Below are 27795 nucleotides of genomic sequence, written 5' to 3'. Positions count from 1 at the left end.
AACATGGAAAAGAAAAAAAAAGAACACTATGCAAAGTGAAGGGAAGAGAAAACTGGAGTGCTGGACGATTCCCACATTGCAAACACCCTGCAGACAGGGTTGCTCCATGGGGAGAATCAACTCCCTAAGTGGTAATTTTCAGCTTTCCTATATCTTAACTACTAGGTGAAAAGTCAGGTCAAGCCTTGTATGCCTAACTCTCAATGACCTCAGGACCTCAAAGACCTCACTGACTCAAAGGTAGTGACTTAACAAAAAAAAAACAAAAACGCTGATAGGTCGAAGTTGGCAGATTAAGAGAAAGTCAAGTCTCTGAGGCTTGAGAAGATGAAGGGGTGAGAAGATTAAGAGAAGATGAAGGGCTAGAAGGGGAACCAAGGGAAGCCAGAGGGGAGCAGGAAGGATAATCAGGCTGGTTAAGAAGGCAGTGCCAGGAACTTCCATGGTGGTCCAGTGATAAGACTCTGTGCTTCCAATGCAGGGAGTGTGAGTTTGATCTCCATTTAGGGAAATAAGATCCTACATCCCATGTGCTACATGGTGCAGCCAAAAGATTAAAAAAGAAGAAAAGAAGAAGGCAGTCCCAGCACCTCTGACCATACTACCCACTCCCAGGAGATAGGACGAAACAGCAGAGATCAGTCACTTCTGCCCAGGATCCAACTGGCTCGGCTCAGCCATTAGAAATCAAGGGCTAGCTCACACTCCGGACTGAATTCTCTCTCCTAGTTGAGAAATAGACAGTTCTAGCTTAAACTTTTGGACTAACTGCACTCCCCAATCTTATCCTCTTGCTGAGCTTATGGCAAGTGAGAGGCCTGTGCTTACCTTAACTCTGAGTCCTGGTTTTCCCCATGTCCACCCACACCTTACACAGCAGCTCAGAGTAGGTTAAAGACTTCTTTCTGGACTACTTAGGGCTTAACTTCTCAGAGTAATACAGCCAAAGCAGCACATTCTTTAAATATAGAGAGGTATCAAGACCCTACTGGAGAAGAGACCAAGTGACATTCTGTCCTAAAGCCTGTTCCAATGCTGGTCGGCCTGGTCAGCTGGGATCAGTGCAGTAGTCAATGGGCACAGTAATCTGGAAATGGTCTAACCAACTTGCTGTTGGGCTTATAGATCATGGCAGTCCTAAGAACAAAACAGTCCGAAAGCCCATTAAGATTCTACTTACCTTCTCGAGTGATGCTAGTGGTAAAGAATCCACCTGCCAATGCAGGAGCCATGGGAGATGCAGGTTCAGTCCCTGGATGGAGAAGATCCTCTGGGGGCATGGCAACCCACTCCAGTATTCTTGCCTGGAGAATTCCATGGACAGAGGGGCCTGGTGGGCTACAGTCCAGGGGGTCACACGGAGTCAGACACGACTGAAGCAACTTAACATGCATGACTTATTTCATCATGGAAACGCCTGGAGTAATGAGTGAGGTTAAGGATGATTTAATTGAAATGAACATACCAAAAATCTCCGTCCCCTACATGAGGGATTCTTACCAGCTGCATAGGGGACTACACCATAGAATGTTATGGGTTCCCTGAAGCCTGTGAAAGTGAAAGTCATTCAGTTGAGTCTGATTCTTTGCAACCCCATGAACTATAGAGTCCATGGAATTCTCCAGGCCAGAATACTGGAGGGGGTAGTAGTTCCCTTCTCCAGGGGATCTTCCCAACCCAGGGACTGAACCCAGGTCTCCTGTATTTCAGACAGACCAGCTGAGCTAGCTACCAAGGAAGCCCTCCCTGAAGTCTGTGAAGATGCATAAAGATAGACCCACTCAACCTTGGTCTCAGAGACCAAGACAACACAAAGTTTCCCTGAAAATATCAGAGGAAAAAAATATAGGCAGGAGAAAATGCACAGGCCTGAGATATAGGCTTAGATACTTTCATACCAACACACATATTTGTCCTGGGAAGAAGCCAGAAGGAGCCCACGTCCTGGGAGATGTGAACTCAGATCATACAAAGAGGGAAGACCTGGACAAGCTATTTTGGAGAGGCCTGGCATTGGGAGAGATGGCCTCCTAGGGAGTCAAGAGCCAGGAGGAAAGGGAAAGACAGGGGACTGGGGGATTGAGGGTTGCGGGGCGGGAGTGCAGGCAGAGACGTGAAAAAGGAGCCGGATACACCCTTCCTCATGTAGGAAGAGACTGGTAGTCATCAAGGAAGAGAAATTAACCTTGAGGCCTGATGATAAAGCCTCAAATACAGACGAACACAGAAAAACTCAAGAGACACAGGCTGGCCAAGAGGTGAGCATCAGCAGAAAGAAGATCACTGAGGTAGGGGGTGGGAAGTGGTCTGGGGCCAGCTCAGGTAAAGACCTGGAGAAACACCGGGAGAAGAAACACCAGGCAGATCTGAGAGACCTAGCCGGCCCAGGGGAGGCCCCGCGGTCCGCTCTCCGCTCCCACGCCCTCGGGCCGGCCCGCGGGCCCCGGGCTCCCCGCCCGGCCCCGGGCTCCCGTCCCGGCCCGGCCGGCACTTCCCAGCTCTGACGCGGGCCTGCCTTCACACCAATGAGGCCGCGGCGCGGACCGGCCCCGGCCCTCCCCCAGGAAGGTGTGTCCCTGGTTTCCTCACCTGAAACTTCCGAGGAGAACCAGATCCCTCCCTCCCGGCCGGGCGGGGCGGCCGGGGCCTGCGCTGGGGACGGCCGGCCGGCGGGGGACCCGAGGGGACGCGGGGGGGCGCCCGGACAGCATGTGACACTGACCCAGGTGGGTGCCCGGTGCCCGGCTCCGGGCGGGCGGCTGTGGCGCCCCGGCGGAGGGGAAGGGAGGGGGCGGGAAGCCCCGGAATCGAGGCCTTCACCTTGGGAGCAGCCCCCGCTGGCTCCCGGGGCGCGGGCTCCAGAAAGTGGGGGGGCAGCGCGCCGGGCAGGTGGCGGAGATGGGGTGCGGGGCCCGAGCACCTGGACCTGGGAGAGGGGAGAGAAGCGGGAGGAAGGGCTCCTGCCTGGAAAACTTTGCTTCCGGCCTGGTCCCCGCCTCGGAAATGGGCACCCTGCCCCTAAGATGTTGCGCGGGCCGGTAATCAGGGCTCTTTCTTCCAAGTCCAGGCCCTGGGGAAAGCCCGCTCCTGTAATAAGGTGTAGCCGAGATTCCCTTTGTGGACGGACGCCGTCCCTGGAGGTGTTTTGCTGTCTTCTTTTTCCGACTCGGGCCGGGCCTTCCTTCGCTTATCTGCATGTGGACTCGCCGACTGTGTGTGTCTAAGCTTTTCGCTGGGAGCCGAGGAGGTGCCTCAACCTATAAACAAGGGTTCGCGCCCTGCCCCCCTCCCTGTTTCCCCACACCCGGGGAGGGCTCCCACAGCTTCTTGCAGATCCCAGCATTGCCCTCAGAGCCGGGCGAGGTAGGAAGGGAGCTGTTCAGAGCTGGGGTGGGGGCGGGGGTGCTAGAACCCCCTTCTGAGCCCCGATTCTGAGCATCCCTCCCAACTCCGTACCTCGATTCTCAGATCTAAGCCCCTGCTCACCTTCCTGAATCTGGGGTTCCCAAGCCAGATTTGCCCTCCTGTCTGCCTAGACGTGAACTCTGGCCAGGACTCTTGTCAGATTGAGGGGAAGGGTGTGTCCGACAGACATGGGAGGGAGGGTGACTTTTCTATCTTTTGTCCCCTTCTGTTCCCCTACTGCTGCCCAGGGTCTTGCATCCTTGGCGGCTCCAGAATTCCCAGCCCCTGACTAAAGAGCTCCTGATGTGGCTTCTTCCTCAGACTTCCTGGTTTAGCTCCCCACCCCTCTAACCCCCCCCCCCCACCCCGGATCCTGGCAAAATGCGGATCATCTGTTCACCAGTCTGTGGGCCTGAAACTGGAACCATGTCCATGGAGAGGGTTCTTGGGGGGCTGGGGAGGGTAGGGGATGTGGGGCATCAATCAAATGAGAGTGTCCCACAGGAGGAATGTAGGTCATTGTCCTGGTGGGGCAGAAAGAGAAGGCAGGAGGTGGGAGGAGGAATCTCTTATCAGAAGGATACAGTGGTTCTTAGTCAAGAGTCTTTATCATTTCGGGGTTCCTGGAGTGTATGGCTGCCCACAATGTGGTCTGTCTGGGGTTGTCTGCGGCCTCATTAAGCATAGTGTTTGTGGGATAGACAAGGAATATGTCATTCCTGGTGTCTGGAGCGGTCAGTCACAATGTGGTGTGGACAAGGACGGGATCGGGGTTACTCAAGTGGTGTAGACCCAAGCAGATGATTTACAGCATCTGGTTCAGACAGCGGTGAGTCACTCACCATGTCTGTGGAGTGAACTGGAGCTGGTCACGTACAATGTCAACAAGGTGACCGTCAGGGTCTGTGTTAAGGACAGCAGGTCACTCACACTCTGCGGATAGCACCAGGGCCACTGGTGGGTTTGTGGGCTCCGTGTTGGCATTACCACTAGTGATGGTCTGTGTAAGCCCACTGGGCTACAAAGCAGTGAACGATGTGATATTTTCAGACATTAGGGAATAGACAGAGGTGTTTATTACAGCTTTCACTTGGATGGTGGGGCTTTCCTCAAATATGTAGAACACAGGTCTTAGCAGTTGGTGGTCCAGAAAGCTACTCTTATTTTGATGTAGCATTGAGAGCAGTAATGTCAAACAGTGAATAAAGGCATCCATCTATGGATCTTATTTTGGAAAGCAAAATGAGAACATACCTTTTGATTTGGTGGGTATTTTCCTAAAATAGAATATAGATGACACAGTGTAAATGCAAAAGTACTGTAAATGCAAAAGTACTGTAATCGCGAGAGTACTTCAGTGATTTGTGGTGTCAGGATATTTGAAACTGCTGGAAAATCCAGGAAGCATGGTCTTCAAAAGTACACTTGGCACTTGGCGTTGGACTGAAGAAGCAGTAGTGTGATAAGGGGTGCAGGTGAGGAGGAGGGATATCTTTGAAATACAAATTCACGTCTGGTGAGTTGAAATAGACTAGAGCTAAGGTATCGGGGGCTCTACATGGGAGGCTGAGTTCTGTTGCACATTGTCATTGGGGTGACTGGGAGTTTTGTCCTGAAAGAAGTCACATGTGAACAGGGGCAGGAGATGCAAAAATGACCCTGGCCTGGAGGAAGACCAGGTCACTGTGGTGCTATGCTCTGTCTTTGCCTGGCTCGGATAAAAATGGTCATTCACCCCCAGTGCAGAAAGCCATGAGGCAGTGGCTCTAAGATAATGGGAAGTGCAAAAAAATCTCTCTCTTGATGCCTTTATGTGAATGAAACCACGTTTTACAGATTCCCTTTAGCTCTGTCACATTCTTGGTTTGTAATGCCTGATTCCCATAGGATTATAGCACAGAACCAAGAATAGGCATATGTGGGCTGAGCCGCTGACCACTAGTAATGCCAATGGGGTAAAGATGGTGTTAGCAATAGTGTCAGTGGGAGACCGACATGCACTACGTGACCAGAGTGGAACTGAAGATGTTCGTGCAGCACATACTGTCCGTAGATACAACCTGAATGTAGCAGAAACACGCTTATGTATTTAGAGGCTGCTTGTTTTGAGGACATGACAGTGTTTGGGTCTGTTGTCGTTTAGTCGCTAAGACTCTTATGCAGCACCATGGACTGTAGCTCAGCAGGCTCCTCTCTCCATGGGATTTCCCAGGCAAGAATACTGGAATGGGTTGTCCAGGTGATCTTCCCCACCCAGGGATCGAACCCACGTCTCCTGCACTGGTAGGCAGTTTCCTTACCATGAAGCCATCAGGGAAGCCTATGTATGGATATAGGACCGGGACAATACCATGTCAGGGAGGCAAGACTACAGATTTAATCACAGGGTCTCCTTAGGCAGGTAGGAGCCAAGTTTTAGAACGTGTTTACGGTGAGCAAGTATATTATTTAATGTGCGGTTGGGAGAAGAGGGTCACGTCACAGCAGGATCATCCGTAGTGATTATAGTATTTTGTACTTAGGCTGAGTGTCGGGGGCAAATCACGCACTGTGTCAATTAACTGGAAAAGGACATAAAAGCCCTTGTACACAGTATGCTTGTGTTAGACATGGCCCTTTAGCCCATAGAGATGGTATCTGTGTGAAGTGACCAGGAGCTTGTCACATGCGACAGCTGCAGGGTGGCTAGGGACATGTTTGGTTATGTCAGGCTGTCCCCCATAGAATCTGCAAGGGTGGTTTAGTGTTTTGTGTGTGTGTGCATGCGTGCATGTGTGTGCTTATGTGAGTGTCTATGCACGTGCAATATCTCAGCAAGACAGCCGGCGCTGGGGGTAGTGGGTTTCCTCTCTAAGCTTAGACCAGACAGGGACGGTGAGTCCAGGTGGAGCGGTGAGTTCTATATGGCCCCAGGGTCTCCTCTAGACTAGTCACCGGCCAGCTTTCTTACAGTTGGACTTCCGGTTGCTCGTGGTAGACTGAAGTCAGGAGACCGTGTTCTGAGTTCACCTGTACTCAGGAAACTTGAAGGTTAGCTGACTTTCAGTTTCCTCATCTGTAGATTAGGCAAAATTTTCTGTGTGTCTCCAAAAAAAAGTCCATCGTGCTCGTAAATCCTATATTTGTCTCTTACACTTTCTTTCTCCCAAAATACATTCAATTCCTGACATTTCTGCTACCATCAGTGTTACCAATCCTTTTTTTTTTCTTCATTTTTTATGTTGCCTTCTTTAAACTTTATTAGAACTCTTTGCAAATGGTATATATTATCCCCTTTCTGAAAATAAGAAAAAAAAGTTCAACTACATGATTTCTACAATTATGTTAAAATTAGCAAAATACGAAAAAGGCAGAACTAAAAGTTGGACAACATTCTTGTAAGTCTGTGTTCTTCCTTCCTTTATCCGTGCAGTAAATCTTTGTTGAGGGCCAGCTAAGCTGCGGGAAGAAGGAATTGAACAGTTAGCATAGCGACATCTGTGTTTTCATGAAGCTCATGGTCTGGCCCAGAAAATAGACACTACGTGCGTAACTCCAAGTGTGAAAGAAGTAGTCAAGTGTCCTCTGTGCAGGAGAAGAGGACCCCAGGTAGCAGAGCCACACCTGTGAAGGCCGACAGGTGACAGGAAGCAGAGCTGAAGGCTTGGGAAGCCAGTGGGATGGGGCAGGTGGTGACCGACAAGGATGCTGCTGGAGGGAAGAAAGAGGCCAGGTTGTGGAGGGCATGTTACCCACGATGCATATTTGGGTTTCACCCCAATAGTTAGAGACTACTGAAGAAATTTAACCAGAAGTGGGGCTTTTGATCCCTCAGGCACTAAGGAGAAAATGCCTCGGAAAGAGGGCGAGAGAAGCTGTGTGGAGGCCAGTGGCCAGCTGCAGTGCCCTGGGTACGAGAGGGCAGCTGCATGGACTAGACTCTAGCAGTGGAGATGGAGTAAAGTGCACAGACTTGAGTGAGATTTAGGAGAAAGGATCCAGAGGAGTTAGTGCTCGATTAAATATGGGAAATGTCAGCTAGGAGAGAAACAAGAATTTTATTCTATCATGGAAAAATATTTACTGAGCCCTTAGTATGGGCCAGGTATTATGTCCTGTTATTCAGTTGCTAAGTCATGTCTGACTCCTTGCGACCTCATCATGGACTGCAGCTCGCCAGGCCTCCCTGCCGTTCACTATCTCCTGGAGTTTGCTCAAGTTCATTTCCATTGAGTTGGTGATTCCATCCAACCATCTCATCCTCTGATGGCCTACTCTCATTTTGCCTTCAATCTTTCCCAGCATCAGGGTCTTTTCCAGTGAGTCGACTGTCCTAGGTATAGACAATTGAGCAAAACAGATATTGTTCTTGATCTTGTGAAGCTCATTGTTTGAGATTGATGATAAACTAAAATACACACATAACTACATAATTGCATAAATGCTACAAAGGAGAAATAAAGTGAACTCTAGTTGATAGATGCTACAAAGAGGAGCACAGTAACCCAGTTAGAGGGTTCAGTCAGTCAGTCAGTCAGTTCAGTGACTCAGTTGTGTCCAACTCTTTGTGACCCCATGGACTGCAGCACACCAGGCTTCCCTGTCCATCACCAGCTCCCGGAACTTACTCAAACTCATGTTCATCAAGTCGTTGATGCCATCCAACTATCTCATCCTCTGTCGTTCCTTCTCCTCCTGCCTTCAGCCTTTCCCAGTATCAGGGTCTTTTCCAATGAGTCAGTTCCAATGAGTCAGTTAGAGGGTTGGGGAAAACATAAGAGGAAAAAATGTAGTCTCACAAATAACAAGAAAGGGTATGTGTAATGTCCAATTAGTGTCCACTGAAGTGTCAAATGTCAAATGCTGGCAAGAACCACCAAAAACAAGCATCCACAGAGTCTTGTTTAGAGTTAACAAGTTGAAGGTTGTAGGGGAGGTGAGCAAAGTGGTGCTGTTAAAGCTTGGTTGGAGGTAGGTGAGATGCAAGGATATGAGGAGAGCATGTGTGAAGAATTCCACGTGTATGTTGGAAAGAGAAGAAAGGCATGAACATGCTTAAAGTCTGGTGGGATGGTTCCAACAAAGAAGGTGAAGGTGCTATAGAACGAGCTAACCCACTGCATCAGGTCCTGAGAAGACAGGCTACAAAAGATGGCACTTAGAGATGAGGATACTCTGGCATAGTCAGAGGGCGAAGATGGACAGAGTGAAGTGTGGGTTGCTTTGAACTGCAAGAAAATGAAGCAATTCCTAAGAACAAAACCAATTGGTTTGTAAATTCTTTGCAAAGTAGCAAAGAAAGATGGGAAGGTCAAAAGTGACCAGTGACGAGATGAGTTCATGTTAGAGAGAAGGGGAGAGTAAGATGGTGAGGGGTCCCCAGTTTGATGGACCTCATTGAAGTGGGTACCCTTTGTATCTACTCTCATCTAATCTCATCTGGTTCTCATCTAAGTCTAGTTATCATTCCACTTTACTACAGCTGTTCTGTAATTGAAACACAATTTTTGTTGTTGTTGTTAATTAGTCACAGGCTTTGCTAGACACTCTGGAAAATAAGATGAGTGAAATTCAGACCCTCTATAAAGGAGATTATAGGTGCTGTGGTATCTCAGACACGGGCCGTAATGAGCAGACCTGTTTTAATCCCGTCAGCAGTTTAGGAGGAGGATTCCCCTCCAGACACTGCTCCTCTGGGCTGTGAGATCTAGGGTGTGTCACTCGCAGTATCTGGGAGTTATACGGCCTGAGTCACTCTAGGTGTCCGGAGAGTCGACGGGAGACCATGACGTCATACCACTAGAGCTTAATGACCCCTGGGGAATGCTGGGAGCTCTGACAGCGGTCTGTGCCCTAACGTGATTGTTTCCATCCGTCTCCTTCACAAGACTGCAGGCTCCATGAGGACACGGTTTTTGTTTGCCTTGTTGGCTACCGAATACCCCACCTTCAAAGAGTGACCTGGCAAATATTTATTAAATGAACAAATCAATGATAAATTTTGTAGAAGCCATTGCTTACTTTGTGAAAGACTTTTTGTCTCAAAGTGAGTGAAGTCATTTGTCCGACTCTTAGCGACCCCATGGACTGCAGCCTACCATTCTCCTCCATCCATGGGATTTTCCAGGCAAGAGTACTGGAGGGGGGTGCCATTGCCTTCTCCTTTGTCTCAAAGAATGACTGCAAATGGAACCAAAGAAATGCCCCTGTTTATTGTCTGTCCCTCTGGATAAATAAATAAAGCAGAAGAGGGGGTGGAAATTTGGTCTCTTATTCCTCTTTAGGATTCAGCGCTGATGGAAGCAGAGGAGCCCCAGCAAGGAGCCTCGACTCCCATCCCTGCTGGAGCAGAATTCCCAGTTATCCAGGCAGCTCCCATGAGGAGCAGCCAGACCCCTGCCTTGGAGCCTTCAGTCGAAGAGGGCGAGGACCTGTGGTGTCAGTGGGCCAAGGGCCGCACACTCTTGGAGACCCAGCAGAGACGCGTGAGGGATGTAAATGACTGTGCAGCTGAGAGCATGAGCTCTCTCCTCAATGAAGCCTCTGCAGAGGTGGAGACCGACCAGGAAACCCTGACGGCTAAGGCCTGTGACGACACCCCCTCATGCCGGGAGGCCAGGCCCCGGAGCCTGGCAGGTGGACAGGCAAGGACCCCAGCTTCCCTGGAGCTCCGGGCCTGCCCTGACCAGGGTGACTGTCCAGACACGGCCTGGGTATCCAGGGACCTGGGCAGCAGCATGGAGGTGGACTTGAGACCAGAACTCACGTCTTTGATATTGGAAACGGGACAAGCAGAAGGGAAGGAGGAAACGTCCCCCGACGCCTGTGCCCGGACCAGACGCGGGCCTTCCTGTGACGACGAGCACCCAGCCGAGCCCTGCCGGCCCCTGGAGGACTCGGAGTGTGGACCTGCCAGGCAGGAAAGTCCAAGCCCCGTGTGTCTCCAGGGAACTGAGGGGCTGGAGGAAGGGGGACTTCAGGGAGAGGCTGCTGGCTCTGCTGGGCTTTCCGGGGCTCCGGAGCAGATGGGAGAGCAGGTTAAAGGTGCAGAGGAAGAAGGGAGACAGAAACAGCAGCAGATGCAAAATGATGTCGTGCTCGCAGGTCAAGGAGAAAGAGAGGGGCGGCGCCGTGGGGAGGAGTTGGGGGGTCTGAGTTATAGGGAGGGGGACTGGAGGACTCAGAGCCACAGGGATCTAGAACAAGGGGAGCAGAAGGGGAGGGAGTCAACAGGGCCAGAGGAGAATGAAGTGGATGCTCAGGATGGGGAGAATCAAAGCTCAGCAAGTAAGTCAGAGAAAGGAAGTGGAAAGCCGGAAGATCCGGGTGTACAGCCGGAAGCCAAGGCCCCAGAGGGGCAGGAGGAGGAGGTGGGGTCACCAGAGGAGGAACCAGGGGGCGGAGAGGGGGACACACCCGGGGGAGGAGGAGAAGAGAGCGGCATAGAACCAGGAGAGCGTGAGGGTCCCACTGCGCTGGCTCTGGTCGCCCCCGAGGTCTCTCCTCCCTGTGACTTGCCTCGAGAGGCCTCTTCTCCCCCGACCAGGACCCCGGGGACTCAGACAGAGCCTGGAGCTGAGGTTCTGTCCCCCGTGGCTCTGAGTCCTGCCCCGGAACCCACAGGATGCTCCCACCAGCCCTTTTCTTTACCTGGTTCCTGTCCTGCCGAGGAGTCCCCGGACCCAGAAATGCTCATCGCCACCAGAAGGAGGGCTCTGAGCTGGGGCAGGAGACTCCATGCAGCGGGGGCGCTGAGGTGGTCTCTGCCTCCAGTCCCTCTGCAACCCCTCCAAGGAGCCCAGAGGCAGCTGCGCCCAGTCCTCCTGAAGGGCCCCCTGGCACGGCTGCCACAGCACCAGCCCATCCCCTGGCTGCCTGTCCCAGGAGGGAGCCTTCTGTCCTTGCCTGTTCTCCAGAAACCTCCAGAGCCTCTCACCCGACTGACAGTCCATCTCCCCGTGGGGCTCCTGAGACCCCCTCAGCGGCCCACTATGGCTTCCCCTTGGCGGGCCAGGCCAGCCCCCCAGGGTCCCTGGGCAGCCCCACCGGAACGGTCCAGCCCGTGAGGAGCAACTCCTTCCCCGGGTCTCATGGGACAGAGGCAGCCCCACACCTGGTGGGAATATCCCTGTCCTCCTCCCACTCAGAGTTGCCACAGAGGCCCCCCAAACCTGTCATCTATGGCTCTGTGCTCCCAAGAAGGGGCAGGAGAAGCGTAAGGGACTGCACCATTATTCCAGAAGCCTCGAGTTCACCACCCACTCTGGGGCAGGACTTTGGAGAACCGGCCTCAAATCCAGCCATGGCCGGCAGCGCCCCCAGCAGTCAGCCGTGGGGCCCCGAGAAACACTGGACCTTTGCCCCCGGGTCTCCTGCCTGTGGCTCCTCCCCAACCCCTGTCACCCCGGTAGACCTGAGGATCCATGAACCTCCACCCCTGCCTCCCCCGGAGAGGAGGCACGTCCAGCCCTCCACGGTGGAGCGAGACGGCCATCTCCCTGCGGGGGTCCCCACGCTGAAGCAGTACAGCCATCCTTCGACACTCACCCTGGGTCTGGGTCTCCACGGACCCCCCAGGGGCCCCCAAGCCCACATTCCCAACCCCTTGGTGGCAAGGGAGCATCGACCACTGCCCTCCACGCCGGACGTGCCAGCCCACACTCAGCACTCTGTCTCCCCCAGGCAGAGATACAACAAGCCGTTACCCCCCACCCCCCACGCCCCCCAGCCCCACCACCCTCTTGTCTCCTGTAGCATCTCAAGGATCTACAAGCCTCTCCCTCCTGTCCCTATCCTGGATCCTCCTACCGAACCACCCCCTCTGCCCCCAAAGTCCAAGCGGAGGAGCAGGAGCTCGCAGGGAGGACTCGTGAACTCAGGGGATCAAGGCAGGCCGAGGCCTGTTTGTGAAGAGTGGACCGTGTCCACCCCGCCTTCTGCAGGCCGGGTCTCCTGGCCTCCAGCCACAGGCCGGGCAACCGACACTTTGGCTGCCGTCGGCAGGTGTAAGAGTGATGTGCCCCCAGGCCTGGCTTTCAGTAACATGACGGCCCTTCTACACCCCTCTTCCCCGACCACCCCATGGACTCCAGAGGTCCAGCGACCCACCTTTGAACCCGGGCTCTCAGAAGAGTCCGAAGCCCCTGCCAGAGGGTCTTGGAGAAGAACAGCCCCGCAGGAAGGAAGCAATGGCCTGAGGAGGTCAGAGGTAGGCCCGGCGAGGCAGCCGGAGAGGCCGGGCCACGTCCTCCTGGAGAAGGCGTCGAGCTGGCCCCATCGACGGGACCCGAGAAGGCCGGCGGAGGCCGGCAGTGAGGCGGCGGCGGTCCCCGGTGAGGGATCAAGTAAGCACAAGGACTGGCACCGGCAGGGCCTGCGAAGACCCTCCATTCTCCCCGAGAGCCCCGTAGGTGAGTGCGGAGCCCAGACCCCGGGGACCTCGCCTCAGGGCAGACTCTGCCCGGCTCTCCCCTCCTCATCTGTCCTCTGTCCTCCAGGCTCCTGCTGGTCCCCCTGCTAACTTCCCCCACCCACGTACCCCGCCCCAAGCAGGGGAAAGTCCTCTGGGACGTCTCTGAGCTCATGGCAAGGCTCTTTCTTCTCCCCTTCCGTCTCTCTCACTTTACCGTGGCGTGCACTTTTACGGCGCGTCTCTTTTTACCAACGTTGTTCTGCAGGCCCCCCTGCCCCGCGCCCGCTACCGCCACCCCTGAGTACTTTCCAGTTACAAACACTTGCTCGATGCCCTTCCACTAGCAGAGAAGGCATCTCCTCCTTGTCCGGTTCGCAGTCTGATGCAGTGGATGGGGACAGACCTAGCACCAGTGTCCTCAAATGCGTTCGACTTGGGCTCTTCCCTTTCTCATAGGCTCCCAGTTGAAATTTTAACCCACGCTCCCATGCCTACATCTCCCACTCTAGGTCTTAGGTTCTCTGACTTTGTCTGAACGCCCCCTCGAAATCTCAGTTACTTTACCCATTTTCCATTTTCAGACACAAGAGGTCCCACCATAGAAGAATCTCCTGGCCTGTCGGATGCCATTGTTTTCCGGTGAGTCACCCTCTCTCCCAGTGGGTACAGTTTTCTCTCTTTCCTAGGATACTGAGATTTTCATTAGCTGACAAAGGTGCTGGGACCATGTCTTTTCCAGGGGTAGGGAGGGGAAGGGAAAGACACCAGGATTCCAGGGTAGGGAGATCTTTCGTCTACATGGTTCTTGCACCTGAATTGCAAACTGCCATCCCTCTAGACCCTTTGGCCATGAACTAAACCCTGCTGTAAAAGTTCAACGTGACATCCATAAGAGCTTCGAACTATGCCAAAGTGCATCAGGCTACAGCTTGCCTCTTCAGAGGCTTTGGCCGTGATATTCCAGCACGTGCCCCAGTGGTCAGAGATTGTCTTATTTATTGTCGCTTGGGGCTTCTCCATGTCTGATGGCCAGCAAGCACCATGGAGCCCTTCTTTATCCCACAGGGAGAAAAAGCCAAAGGAGGTGATGGGAAGCTTTTCAAGACGGTGCTCCAAGCTCATCAACTCCTGTGAGTACCTTGAAACAGGACTGTGGACTGCATGAGTGTTTTGCCTGAGCCAGAGAGGGTTTTGTGGCCATCAGCGGTGGGACTTGGCTGTCTGTGGGGAGAAATGCCGGGAGAGCCACAGGGCTTGGTGATCTTGTGTTTCAGAGCCTCAACTCCCCGTCTCCGAATTCTCTCCCTCTCCCGCACCTCTTCACCCCTGTAGCTCAGCTGCTTTACCAGGAGTACAGTGATGTGTTTCTGAACAAGGAGATTCAGAGCCAGCAGCGGTTGGACAGCCTGACGGAGACACCGGGGCCCATGTCGCCCCGGCAGCCCCGAAAGGCCCTGGTCTCCTCGGAGTCCTACCTGCGTCGCCTCTCCATGGCCTCCAGCGGCTCGCTGTGGCAGGAGATCCCCGTGGTGCGTAATAGCACCGTGCTGCTCTCCATGACCCATGAAGACCAGAAGCTTCAGGAGGTACCACCGGGGCGGGCTGGGGCAGGGGCTGCAGAAGGGCAAGCGGGGTCTCCTCTGTTCACATCCGTGTCTCCTGCTCACTGCCATCACTGCCGCCACCACCCCCGTGAGCGGGCTGTCCCTACCACACTCCGCCAGACGCCGGGTCATCCTCAGCTTGCTGGGTTCGAATTGCTTTGTGAACATCACCACTCTCCCCCCATCTACCTCCTCCTCACCCCGTCGACCATTTACTGCTCCGTGTTACTGGTTTGAGCTCATACAAAGTGACTGTGCCCCTGAATTCGATGGAAGGAGTATATGCTCAATCTAGTTCGTCTAGCTTCAGGCTAGACTTACATTTCCCTCTTCAACCAAAGGTTCAGCCTACACTGAAGTTTTCCTCTCCAACCAAGATGCATGCAGGGGCTTTTTGCTGTTCTCTTGCTGAGTGGCCCTTGTAGCTGTCCTGTGGTTCACGGGTCTCATAGCGGCTTTTGAATGACCATCAGGCTCTGCTTGCTCCTTCCTTCCAATAGCAAGACTACAGTAAAGGCTGTTGGTCTCATGTTAAGTTACTATCATTAATATGTTTTACATGGAGAGCTTATCTTAATAATCAATCTAAAATATGGGTTACACCTTTCTTCCTGGGAAGACGATATGGCACAATGGAAAGGCATTACGGAACAATGTTTAAGCATTTAGGTTCTGGCGTAAATGACCTGGACCCACTTTAATATTTGCTAGCTATTTAACTTGGGCCAAATTATTGAGTTGGCCAAAAAGTTCATTCAGGATTTTCCATAAGATGTTATGGAAAAATCCAAATAAACTTTTTGGCTAGCCCAATACTTGATCTGTCCAAGCTTCTGTTTCCTCATTTGTAAAACTTGGTTGCAAAGAATTCCTGGGAGAATAAAAAAAGATAAATGCTATTTACAGTATTTACAGTAGTACTATTTACAATGGCTAAGACATGGAAGCAACCTATATGTCCATTAACAACTGAAGGGTTAAAGAAGATGTGGTGTGTATACAAACAGACTCACAGACGTAGAAAACAAATTTATGGTTACCAAGAATGAGTATAAATTAGGAGCTTGGGTTTAGTAGATGCATACTACTATATATAAAATTGATAAACAACAAGGACTAACTGTGTATCGGGGACTATATTCAATATTTTGTAATAACCTATAATGGAAAAGAATCTGTAAAAGAATATATATATATATGTGTATGAATATGTATGTATCAGTCAGTTCAGTTCAGTCACTCAGTCATGTCCAAGTCTTTGCTACCCCATGAACTGCAGCATGCCAGGCCTCCCTGTCCATCACCAACTCCTGGAGTTTATCCAAACTCATGTCCATCGAGTCGGTGATGCCATCCAACCATCTCATCCTCTGTCGTCCCCTTCTTCTGCCCTAAATCTTTCCCAGCACCAGGGTCTTTTCAAAGGAGTAACTCTTTGCATCAGGTGGCCAAAGTATTGTAGTTTCAGCTTCAACATCAGTCCTTTAAATGAACACCCAGGACTGATGTCCTTTAGGATGGACTGGTTGGATCTCCTTGCAGTCCAAGGGACTCTCAAGAGTCCTCCAACACCACAGTTCAAAAGCATCAATTCTTCGGTGCTCAGCTTTCTTTATAGTCCAACTCTCACATCCATACATGACTACTGGAAAAACCTTGACTAGACAGACCTTTGTTGGCAAAGTAATATCTCTGCTTTTTAATATGCTGCCTAGGTTGGTAGTAACTTTCCTTCCAAGGAGTAAGTGTCTTTTAATTTCATGGCTGCAATCACCATCTGCAGTGATTTTGGAGCCCCAAAAAATAAAGTCAGCCACTGTTTCCACTGTTTCCCCATCTATTTGCCTTGAAGTGATGGGACTGGATGCCATGATCTTAGTTTTCTGAATGTTGAGCTTTAAGCCAACTTTTTCACTCTCCTCTTTCACTTTCATCTAGAAGCTCTATAGTTCTTCTTCACTTTCTGCCATAAGGGTGGCGTCATCTACATATCTGAGGTTATTGATATTTTTCCTGGCAACCTTGACTCCAGCTTGTGCTTCTTCCAGCCCAGCGTTTCTCGTGATGTACTCTGCATATAAGTTAAATAAGCAGGGTGACAATATACAGCCTTGACGTACTCCTCTTCCTATTTGGAACCAGTCTGTTGTTCCATGTCGAGTTCTAACTGTTGTTTCCTGACCTGCATACAGGTTTCTCAAAAGGCAGGTCAGGTGGTCTGGTATTCCCATATCTTTCAGAATTTTCCACAGTTTATTGTGATCCACACAGTCAAAGCCTTTGGCATAGCCAATAAAGCAGAAATATGTATGTATATATGTATGTATCTTGCATGTGTATATGTGTGTGTGTGTGTGTGTAACTGAATTCTGTACTCTGCTGTACACTTGAAACATTGTAAATCAACTATACTTCAATTGAAAAATAATTTTTAAAAAGTTCCTAGTGCATAGTAATCAGTCAAAAACTGTTTATCACTTTTTTTTTATTGAAGTATAGTTGATTTACAGTATTATATTAGTGGTTAAGTATTTTTATAGGTTATTTTTTATTTAAAGTTATTAGAAAATAATGGCTATATTTCCTTGTGTTGTGCAATATATCCTGTTGCTTATTTATTTTATATATAATAGTGTTTACCTCTTCATCTGAAACCTTATCTTGTCCTCTCCTCTTCCTTATCCCCACTGGTGACCCTAGTTGTTCTCATATATGCGAGTCTGTTTCTGTTTTATTATATACATTTGCTTGTTTTATTTTTAAGTTCCACATACAGTAGTCTACAGAACATGAACTATTTGTTTTTCTCTTTCTAACTTATTTCACTAAGCATAATACTCTCTAGTTCCATCCATGTTGTTGGAAATGGCATGATTTCATTATTTTTATGGCCAAGTAGTATTCCATTGTGTATGTGTGTGTATTTGTATGTATGTATGTATACCACGTCTTCTTTATCCATTCATCTGTTGATAGACACTTAGGTTGCTTCAACATCTTGGCTCTTGTAAATAGAGCTGGTATGAACATTGGGGTACATTAATCTTTTTGAATTAGTGTTTTCATTTTCTTTGATATATACCCAGGAGTGGAATTCCTGAATCATATGTTAGTTCTATTTTTAGTTTTTTGAGATACTACCATACTGTTTTCCATAGTGACTGCACCTATTTACAATCTCACCAATAGTGTACTAGGATTCTCTTTTCTTCAAATCTTTGCCGATAATTGTTATTTGTATACTTTTAGATGGTGGCCATTTGACAGGTGTGAGGTGATTTCTTATAAGTTTGATTTCCATTTCTCTGATGATTAGTAGTGTTGAGCATTTCTTCGTGTGCCCGTTGGCTATCTGCGTGTCTTCTTTGGAGAAATGTCTATTCAGGTCATCTGTCTATTTTTTAGTCAGGTTGTTTGCTCTTTTGGTATTGAGTCTTATGAGCTATTTATGTACTTTGGGTGTTAAGACATTATCAATCACATAATTTGCAATAGGTTGTCTTTTTGTTTGTCCGTGGTTTCCTTTGCTATGCAAAAGCTTTTAGGTTTAATTAGGCCTCGTTTGTTTATCTTTGCTTTTATTTATTTTGCCTCAGGTGACAGATCCAAAAACATATTGCTACAATTTTTGTCAAAGAGTGTTCTGCTTATGTTTTTTAGGCATTTTACAGTTTCTGGTCTTACATTTAGGTCTTTAATTCATTTTGAGCTGGTATATAATGTAATCCCTATCAAGAGACCCATGACATTTTTCACCAAACTAAAATAAATAACCCTAAAATTTATGTGGAACCACAAAAGACCCCAAATTGCAAAGGAATTTTGAGGAAAAAAGAATAAGCTAGAGGTGTCATGCTCCTTGATTTCAGACTATAGTACAAAGTTTCAGTAATTAATATTATACTGGCACTAAAACAGATACATAGATCAATGTAGCAGAGCAGAGAGCCCAGAAATGAATGCATCCACTTATGGTCTATTTGTTGTTGTTGTTCAGTTGCTCAGTTGTGTTGGACTCTTTGTGACCCCATGAACTGCAGCCTGCCAGGCTTCCCTGTCCTTCGCTATCCCCTGGAGTTTACTCAAACTCATGTCCATTGAGTCAGTGATGCCATCCAACCATCTCATCCTGTTTTCCCCTTCTCCTCCTGCCCTCAATCCTTCCCAGCATCAGGGTCTTTTCCAGTGAGCCGGCTCTTTGCATCATGTAGCCAAAGTATTGGATCTTTAGCTTCAGCATCAGTCCTTCCAATGAATATTCAGGACTGTTTCCCTTTAGGATTGACTGGTTTGACCTTCTTGCGGTCTAAGGGACTCTCAAGAGTCTTCTCCAACACCACAGTTCAAAAGCATCAATTCCTCAGTGCTCAACCTTCTTTATGGTCCAACTCTCACATCCATACATGACTGTTGGAGAAACTATACCTTTGACTAGATGGACCTTTGTCAGCAAAGTGACGTCTCTGCTTTTTAATTTGCTGTCTACCTTTGTCATAGCTTTTCTTCCAAGGAACAAGCACCTTTTAATTTTATGGCTGCAGTCATCATCAGCAGTGATTTTGGAGCCCGAGAAAATAAAGTCTGTCACTGTATTCCTTTATTTTATGGTCTATTAATCTATGACAAAGGAGGCAAGTCTATGTAATGGAGTAAAGACATAAGTGGTGTCTTCATAAGTGGTGCTAGGAAAACTGGACAGCTCCATGTAAAATAATGAGGTTAGACCATTTCCTGACACTATATACAAAATATTTACTATTTAGTTTCAAGTCAGACCTGAGTTTGAATCCTGTATTTATCATTTATTAGCAGTGCAACCTTAAGTTATGTAACTTGACTAAATCTCTTTCCTCATCTAAAAATCAAGGATGGTAATGACTACTTTTCAGAGTTGCTTTGTGGTTTAAATGAAACAACTCTCATATAACTTTGAGCATGGTGTCTGGTACATTGTTATTGTTTAGTCACTAAGTTGTATCCAACTCTTTGCAAGTCCATGGACTGTAGCCTGCCAGGCTCCTCTGTCCATGGGATTTCCCAGGCAAGAATACTGGAGTGTTCCTTCTCCAGAGGATCTTCCCAACCCAGGGATGGAAACCCACATCTCCTGCATTGGCGGGCGAGTTCTTAACCCCTGAGCCACCAGAGAAACCCTTCTGGTACATAGTTTGATACGTGTTAGTACCATACTCTTCCCCCCTTTCAGAAGTGGGAAAGAGTAAAATTTTGGCTGTAAGGATGTATAAATAAACAGTGCTTTACCAAGCTAAAGAGTTATAAATTTTTAGGGTTTTTGAAGCTAAGACCTGAGGGCCTTGTGCTGACCTCAACTTTTAAAGCATGTGGGTGATATTTAGAAAATCACTGGTCTGCCCATATTTATGGACCAATGAGTGGGCAGGTGATATGAACCCTATAGCTCTTTCACCAACACCAGAATTCAAGGAAGTCTGCCAGCATTCCTGGGCCAGCGCTGGTCTCACGTTTCTGAGAAGAAAAGCCTCTGTGCTTATACACATACATTCCTTTTCTGAATTAGCACTTCTGGGAAAAGGTGCTTTCACTGACTCCATTTCTTTTGCCTGTCACTTTTTTTTGTGTGTTTTGTGTGAGGAGGGGGTCACTGTATCAACCCAGACAAGAAACCTGAGGTTCAGAGAGGTTAAATGAGCCACCCAAAGTCATATAAGGAGTGAATATTTGAGCCAGGATGCATGTGAAGCCTCAGTGTCCTGGTTCAGGGTTGTGTGTGAGTGGCCTCCAGCCGTGTCGTTAGTTATCCACGTCATCTCCCAGGTGTGTGCTCTCTTTTCTGTCCATGCATCTGTCTTGAAGCTGCATGCCTGGGTGATGAACTTGACCAGCCCAGCTAGAGAACAGGGCTGTGAGTCATTGTGCCTCCTGCTGGAACTTCCCAACAATTGGGCTATTTCCATTAAACCACAATTGCACCATCTAAACCTCAAATATCCTGCTTCCTCCCATTGCTCCTCAAACCCCAACTTACCTTCATCGCCTGAATCTATTCCTCTTCCAGAGATCTCTAGTTCATTTAGGAACTCTATCACTCACCCAGTTAAAGGGTGTTAGTCTCCCAGCCGTGTCCTACTCTTGGCAACCCCATGGACTATAGCCCACCAGGCTCCTCTGTCCATGGGACTTCCCAGACAAGAATACTGGAGTGGGTAGCCCTTTCCTTCTCCAGGGGATCTTCCCGACCCAGGGCTCAAACCCAGGTCTCCTGCACTGAAAGCAGATCTTTACCCTCTGAGCCACCAGGGAAGCCCCAGTTACCAAACTGAAAAACAGGCATTAGCTGTGACTCTTCTTGTTCTTTCAGCTTCTATTTCTAGCAGATAACCAAGTGCTTCCAAATCTCCCTCCTATATCACTATGAAATTGGCTTATATCTCTCCATCCTCATGGCTATTTAGGCCTTCATCTCTCCTCTGGAATTACTATCATGGTTTCCTCGTGTATCTTTCTTGCCCCTTTTAATATTTTCCCCACGGTGTGCTCAGATATATCTTTATATAAAACAAATTAGACCAAGTTATCCCCCTACATAAAGACTCTTCTCATTTCCCCATTGTCATGTTTTACCTTGCTTAGACAATCCTCAGACCTCCTCACTGTTTGCCTTGCCAGCTTCCTCTCCTTTGATACCCTTGCTTTCCATGATAGTGTATCTGAGTTTCCTGAAAGCCTCATTTTCTCTTCCACCTCTGAGAGTCTGCATATGTCTTTCACTCAGCCTGAAATGTTCTGTCTGCTGAGATCAGGTTGGACTCTGATATTGACTTTGAGCTCTAATAGGATGTGTCATGCATACCACTCTATCCCTAAAATATTACACAGTGGTTAACATGCGCTGGGGATTCAATAAATGTTTCTAATTAGTCTTCCTCCTCCCTAATCTCTTAGGCCAAATTTGAGCTGATTGTGTCAGAGGCTTCCTACCTGCGCAGCTTGCATATAGCTGTGGATCACTTCCAACATTCAGAGCAGCTCCGGGCCACTCTTTCCAACCAGGATCACCAATGGCTCTTCTCTCGTTTGCAGGATGTGCGTGACGTCAGCACCATGTGAGCGTTCCCTTCTTCCATAGACCACTCACTCAGCCTCATGCTCTTAGCCTGTAAACCTCTCATTGGGTTTTTCTGTTTTCAGAGCCCTCTTATTGCTCCCTGCATGACTCCCAGAGGCCATAGGGATAGGGAGAGCAAGGAGAGGAGAAGTGCAGGTGGATGGGAACAGTAATGGATAAATAAGTAAGAAATGCTTTCTGGATGGAGGATTTGGCTGTCCCGGGGGCGTGCACAGAGTTGGAGATGAGGCGCATGCGTGTTCAGTAAGTCCAACTCTGCGACCTCAAGGATGGTAGCCTTCCAGGCTCCTCTGTCCATGGGATTTCCCAGGCAAGAATACTGGAGTGGGTAACCATTCCCTTCTCCAGGAGATGAGGTGGGAAACAGCTGACGATCAGAAAACCAGAACAAGATGAAAAGAAGGACAAGACATGGAATATTAGAACCAGAGACCTAGATCAGGGGCAAAGTAGCGGCAGAGGGAGCCCTGGTGCGTGACAAGGGCTCTAGAGCAAAGAACCGTCAGCAGATGTTATTGACTAACGGAGAGAAGTTCCAAGCTCAAGCTGCAGCAGGCGTCAGCCGACTCCTCACTTGAGACCCACCGGTCTCACGAGACTTGTTTCAACTCTGTGCAGGTTCCTTTCTGACCTGGAAGAGAACTTCGAGAACAACATCTTCACCTTCCAAGTGTGTGATGTGGTCCTGAACCACGCCCCCAACTTCCGCCGGGTCTACCTACCTTATGTCACCAACCAGACCTACCAGGAACGCACCTTCCAAAGCCTGCTGTGAGACCTGATCCCCCATTTGGTCCCCACTTGGGCCCTGCAGTGACCCCCAATAGCCGGCCCAGTGTGTGTCCCCCCCCCTCCCCCCCCCCCGCCCCCGAGAGCACATGCTCTGGTGCCTGGCCTGCGATTGCCACCCCCACCCCACTTCCAGGACACCCTGAGCCATCCTCCCTGGGGCTCCTCTGCATCGGGTCCCCACCGTTCTTTCTCAACCTATAGATGTTCCATTGAGCCCCCACACCCCGCGCCTTCACTGCGTCGCCCAAACGCCCTGCGCCCCTCCTCACCCGAGGCTCCCCGCCCTGCAGGAATAGCAACAGCAGCTTCCGAGAGGTCCTGGAGAAGCTGGAGAGTGCCCCCATCTGCCAGCGCCTTTCCCTCAAGTCCTTCCTGATTCTGCCATTCCAGCGCATCACCCGTCTCAAGCTCCTGCTCCAGGTACTGCAGGCCCCCCTCAGCCCGCTCCCCTGAACCCAAAGGCTGGTCCGTCCTTGCGCTGTGCGCCCCCGCCCGGTGGACAGTGAGCCCCCATCCTCCTTTCTCAGGGCCCGTCCTTGCGCTGTGCGCCCCCGCGGACAGTGAGCCCCGACCCTCCTTTCTCAGGGTCCGTCCTTGCGCTGTGCGCCCCCGCCCGGCGGACAGTGAGCCCCCACCCTCCTTTCTCAGGGTCCGTCCTTGCGCTGTGCGCCCCCGCCCGGCGGACAGTGAGCCCCGACCCTCCTTTCTCAGGGTCCGTCCTTGCGCTGTGCGCCCCCGCCCGGCGGACAGTGAGCCCCCACCCTCCTTTCTCAGGGTCCGTCCTTGCGCTGTGCGCCCCCGCCCGGCGGACAGTGAGCCCCGACCCTCCTTTCTCAGGGCCCGTCCTTGCGCTGTGCGCCCCCGCCCGGCGGACAGTGAGCCCCCACCGTCCTTTCTCAGGGCCCGTCCTTGCGCTGTGCGCCCCCGCCCGGCGGACAGTGAGACCCCACCCTCCTTTCTCAGGGCCCGTCCTTGCGCTGTGCGCCCCCGCCCGGCGGACAGTGAGACCCCACCCTCCTTTCTCAGGGCCCGTCCTTGTGCTGTGCGCCCCCGCCCGGTGGACAGTGAGCCCCCACCCTCCTTTCTCAGGGTCCGTCCTTGCGCTGTGCGCCCCCGCCCGGCGGACAGTGAGCCCCACCCTCCTTTCTCAGGGCCCGTCCTTGCGCTGTGCGCCCCCGCCCGGCGGACAGTGAGCCCCACCCTCCTTTCTCAGGGTCCGTCCTTGCGCTGTGCGCCCCCGCCCGGCGGACAGTGAGCCCCCACCCTCCTTTCTCAGGGCCCGTCCTTGCGCTGTGCGCCCCCGCCCGGCGGACAGTGAGCCCCACCGTCCTTTCTCAGGGCCCGTCCTTGCGCTGTGCGCCCCCGCCCGGCGGACAGTGAGCCCCACCGTCCTTTCTCAGGGCCCCATCCTTGCGCTGTGCGCCCCTGCCCGGCGGACAGTGAGCCCCACCCTCCTTTCTCAGGGTTCGTCCTTGCGCTGTGCGCCCCCGCCCGGCGGACAGTGAGCCCCCGCCCTCCTTTCTCAGGGCCCGTGCTTGCGCTGTGCGCCCCCGCCCGGCGGACAGTGAGCCCCCACCCTCCTTTCTCAGGGCCCCGTCCTTGCGCTGTGCGCCCCCGCCCGGTGGACAGTGAGCCCCCACCCTCCTTTCTCAGGGCCCCGTCCTTGCGCTGTGCGCCCCCGCCCGGCGGACAGTGAGCCCCCAGCCTCCTTTCTCAGAATGCTTGGCTGCTACAGTTTGGTTCCTGACCCCCTCCACTGACCTCTGCCTCCTCTTTGCCCATCCCTTCTTTCCACCTGGCTCCTGCCTGCGCCTTGTTCGATAGAACATTCTGAAGAGAACACAGCCTGGCTCTGCAGAGGAAGCAGAGGCCACGAAAGCACACCACGCCCTGGAGGAGGTGAGCGGCCGCCATCCCTGCTCGGACCCCCTGATTGTCCTTCAGAGGGAAGTCTGCCCCTGCCCCAGCCCGTGACTCCAGGAGGCACACGTCCTGGCCAATGCAATCGCTCAGCTGCCTCACTGCACCCACCAAACCTCCAAGCATTCACGCCACTCAGCCACAAGGACACTCCACACCAAGGGACAGTCCCCAGATGACATCTTCCTTTGATGCAGCCAGCAATGTTCTAGCAGGTCTCCACAAAGTAGACCATCATCCTTGCGCTGTCTTTGCTCAGTTCCAGGCCGACAGAATGAGGAGAGCTATCACAGCCAATTTCCAGATTTCTTGCAGGGGACTCAAAGCCAAGACCTCTTAACCAGGTTCTCTTCCTCTCTCCTCTCCCTGCTGAACACATAGCTGATCCGAGACTGCAATAACAATGTCCAGAGGATGCGACGGACGGAGGAGCTGATCTACCTGAGCCAGAAGATTGAGTTTGAGTGCAAAGTAAGTTCGTCCCTCGGGTCCCCATGGGTCACCTTCCAACATAGAACAGTCTCCCTCACAGTATCCCAGCCCCTAAGCTCCTTTCTGCACACCTTCTCTTCTGCCCTATTTCTGGAATACCCACATGCCTACTACCTCTTTTTTTTTAATGTAATTAAATGTATTTATTTTTAATTGATGGATAATTGCTTTATAATATTGTGTTAGTTTCTTCCAAATATCAGCATGAATCAGCCATAGGTAAACATATATCCCCTCTCTCTTCATCGTCCGTCCCCATCCCCTGCTTCTAGGTTTTTACAGAGCCCTGGTTTGAGTTTCCTGAATCACACAGCAAACTCAATCTCTATGATATAGTGTTAAGGGGAAAATGGAAGATGCAGCTGTATATGTATTGCAGTATCTTATTTTTAGTGAAAAAATAGGATAAAAATCTATATGTATTTGCTTGTGTATTCATAAAGAAACTCTGGAAAGAGACCTAAGAAATAAAGGACAGTGGTTACTTGATGGGGAGAGAGTGCCTTTGAGACCTGGGCAGTGAGAGAGAACTTATCAGTGTACACCTTTATAAAGATACAATTTTGGTAGTTGAATTATTCAATATTTTAGTCTCTATCTAGTCACCAAGGCAATATAAAATTGAATCCAGATAGAGGGCCAAAATCTGGCATCCAAATCCAGATTTTAAATCGACAGTCCACGTCCAAACTTCAATTCAGAGCAGATACTATCCTTACCTCCCCCGAGGAGAGGGAAAATCCCTCCTCTACATGTTAATCAGTGTCCAGCACCCTTAACATTGTGCAAACTCCAGGCAGACCCCACTGAGCTCTCTGTATTCTCATCCACATCTGTTTCTGACTGCCCCTCTCACGTCTCAGGTTATAATCAAAGAAAGAAGAGAAATCAGAAGCACCCTAAACCTTGAACTTCTACGAGACACATCATATACTGGTCTCAGCTCTGGGGCATCGTCCACCCGTCCCAGTCAGATTCTCCCATCTCTTTCTTCAGTTCTAGTGTCTAAAGCTGAGCATTCTCATGGAGTCACTCTCCTGGGTTGAACCTTAGGGCATCTTCCATTTGCGTGAGCTGGGGACATGGAAGCCAGCCAGCAGTAGTCAGGAGACAGAGGTAGTCAGATGCTCCAGAGAGAAGCAGAGTTTAAGTGGATGGGCTGTGAGCAAGAAGGAAGATGTGAAGGGATCATCGTTGGTGGAGGGATGTCAGAGGAAAAGGCCTGGTGAGGAGGGGCCTGCCTGGGAGAAAGCCTCACGAGTGTCCTGTGTGTGACGCCACCGTCTTTCTCTTCCCTGCTCCGTACAGATATTCCCGCTCATTTCACAGTCACGCTGGCTGGTGAAGAGTGGAGAGCTCACGGCCCTGGAGTTCAGCGTCTCCCAGGCGCTGCGGAGGAAGCTGAACACTCGCCCCGTCCACCTGCACCTCTTCAACGACTGTCTGCTGCTGTCTCGGCCCCGAGAGTCAGTGACTGGAACGGGAGGCCGGAACGCGAGGGGGACGTGGGATGAGGCAAGAGGGAAGGACTAGAGGGGACGGAGAAGGGTCCTGGTCCTGTAGAGGAACCTTCTCAACGGCTCGCCCCATGGAGTCCAGGTCATGGCCTGGAGAAGAGGAGAAAAGATCCAAAGCCAAAGAGGAGAATCCCACTGAACTACATCCTGAGATCACCTGGCAGGACCTCGACCATGTTATAGACAGGGCAAAATGCAGCATGTTAGCCTATATCACGTTTTTGAATGAGTCTATGTTGTCTCTGGACTTGCCTGGTGGCTCGGATGGTTAAAAAATCTTCCTGCAATGCAGGAGACCTGGGTTTGATCCCTGGGTTGGGAAGATCCCCTGGAGGAGGAAATGGCAACCCACTCCAGTATTCTTGCCTGGAAAATCCTCATGGACAGAGGAGCCTGGTGGGCTACAGTCCACAGGGTCGCAAAGAGTCAGACACAACTGAGCAACTAACACACATTCTGGGCTGGGCTCAGCCTTCTAGCCTAGTGATACTTAGCCAGTTCCAGATCCTAACTCTTTGGTCCTTAGAAACTTTATACTGGTTCTGTTTCTTCAACTCGTTAAAGTGGTGAGCATTCATTGCCCTGGATATATGGTTTGCCAAGCCATTGACAGATCCCTTCCAGGGGCACGCTGACACCATCTTATGGTTTTTCATGAGAATTTATAGGCTGAACATGCTAAGGACAGGGATTCTGAATTGTAAAGATAAGCAGATGGATGAAGTCCAACCACCCCAGCGTCAGGCTGAAAAGCCTCGTGTTTTGCAGGGGTAGCCGATTCCTGGTATTCGACCATGCTCCCTTCTCTGCCGTCCGTGGGGAAAAGTGTGAGATGAAGCTGCACGGAGCTCACAAAAACCTCTTTCGACTCTTCCTGCGGCAGAACGCCCAGGGCTCCCAGGCTGAGTTCCTCCTCCGCACGGAGACCCAGTGAGATGGGGCTGCTTGGGGGGTTGTGGGGAGGGAGGGAAAACAGCCGGGCAAGGAAGAGGGACCAGGGCAGAAAACAGCTACAGCACCAGTCAGTCCATTCTGGACCAGGGAGCATCCCCAGACCAGCCTGCACCCAAACTCCTAGGGCTGACAGATGACTTTGAGGAGCCTGGGGGTGGGAGGAGGTGTAAAGTCGCTGTTAACACCAAGGCTTAGCATCTGTTATGCTAAGAAAGACAAAGTGTGTAATTGGTTTACTGACATCCATGACTGAATGTGTATGAGCCAGAAATTCCTCAGTGCCCAAGGCTGGAGGGTGTATGCATGAATAAGTCATGAACTGGATAAGCACTGGGTGCCTTTAGCTTTCTTTGCTCCCATCTTCCCACCCGGTTCTCTGTTGAACAGAAATCCACAGTGTTGAGAACTTTGATTGGCTCATCTCTTTAATAATAATAATATTAGTAAAATATATTCACACATGCATACAGTGCAGAGTATTCAAAATAATGTCTAAAAGTCTGGTACACAGTACCTACCATAATGAACAGTTGTATCTGTTACAGCTACAAAAGATTTAAAAAACCTCTTCTTTGAAAAGTTTGACCTGATACCTAATGGTCTGAGGATCCT

General features: G+C 50.6%; 1 protein-coding gene across 1 annotated transcript in view; it reads left to right on the top strand.

The window, feature by feature from the left end:
* Positions 1 to 2646: 2646 nt before the first annotated feature.
* The window catches only part of ARHGEF5 (Rho guanine nucleotide exchange factor 5), a 29178-nt gene continuing 4029 nt past the window's right edge, over positions 2647 to 27795 (top strand). The window contains 13 exon segments of the mRNA XM_070461435.1: positions 2647 to 2726; positions 9669 to 11073; positions 11076 to 12794; positions 13378 to 13435; positions 13862 to 13926; positions 14129 to 14382; positions 21325 to 21485; positions 22127 to 22279; positions 22591 to 22720; positions 24125 to 24199; positions 24602 to 24691; positions 26021 to 26178; positions 26998 to 27159. Coding sequence (XP_070317536.1) covers positions 9681 to 11073; positions 11076 to 12794; positions 13378 to 13435; positions 13862 to 13926; positions 14129 to 14382; positions 21325 to 21485; positions 22127 to 22279; positions 22591 to 22720; positions 24125 to 24199; positions 24602 to 24691; positions 26021 to 26178; positions 26998 to 27159 — 4418 coding nt within the window. The 5' untranslated portion in view covers positions 2647 to 2726; positions 9669 to 9680.

The sequence above is a fragment of the Odocoileus virginianus genome, chromosome 1 (genome assembly GCF_023699985.2).
Source record: "Odocoileus virginianus isolate 20LAN1187 ecotype Illinois chromosome 1, Ovbor_1.2, whole genome shotgun sequence".
Taxonomy (NCBI): Eukaryota; Metazoa; Chordata; class Mammalia; order Artiodactyla; family Cervidae; genus Odocoileus; species Odocoileus virginianus.
The sequence above is the reverse complement of the archived record's forward strand: the minus strand, read 5'-3'. Positions and strand labels throughout refer to the sequence as shown.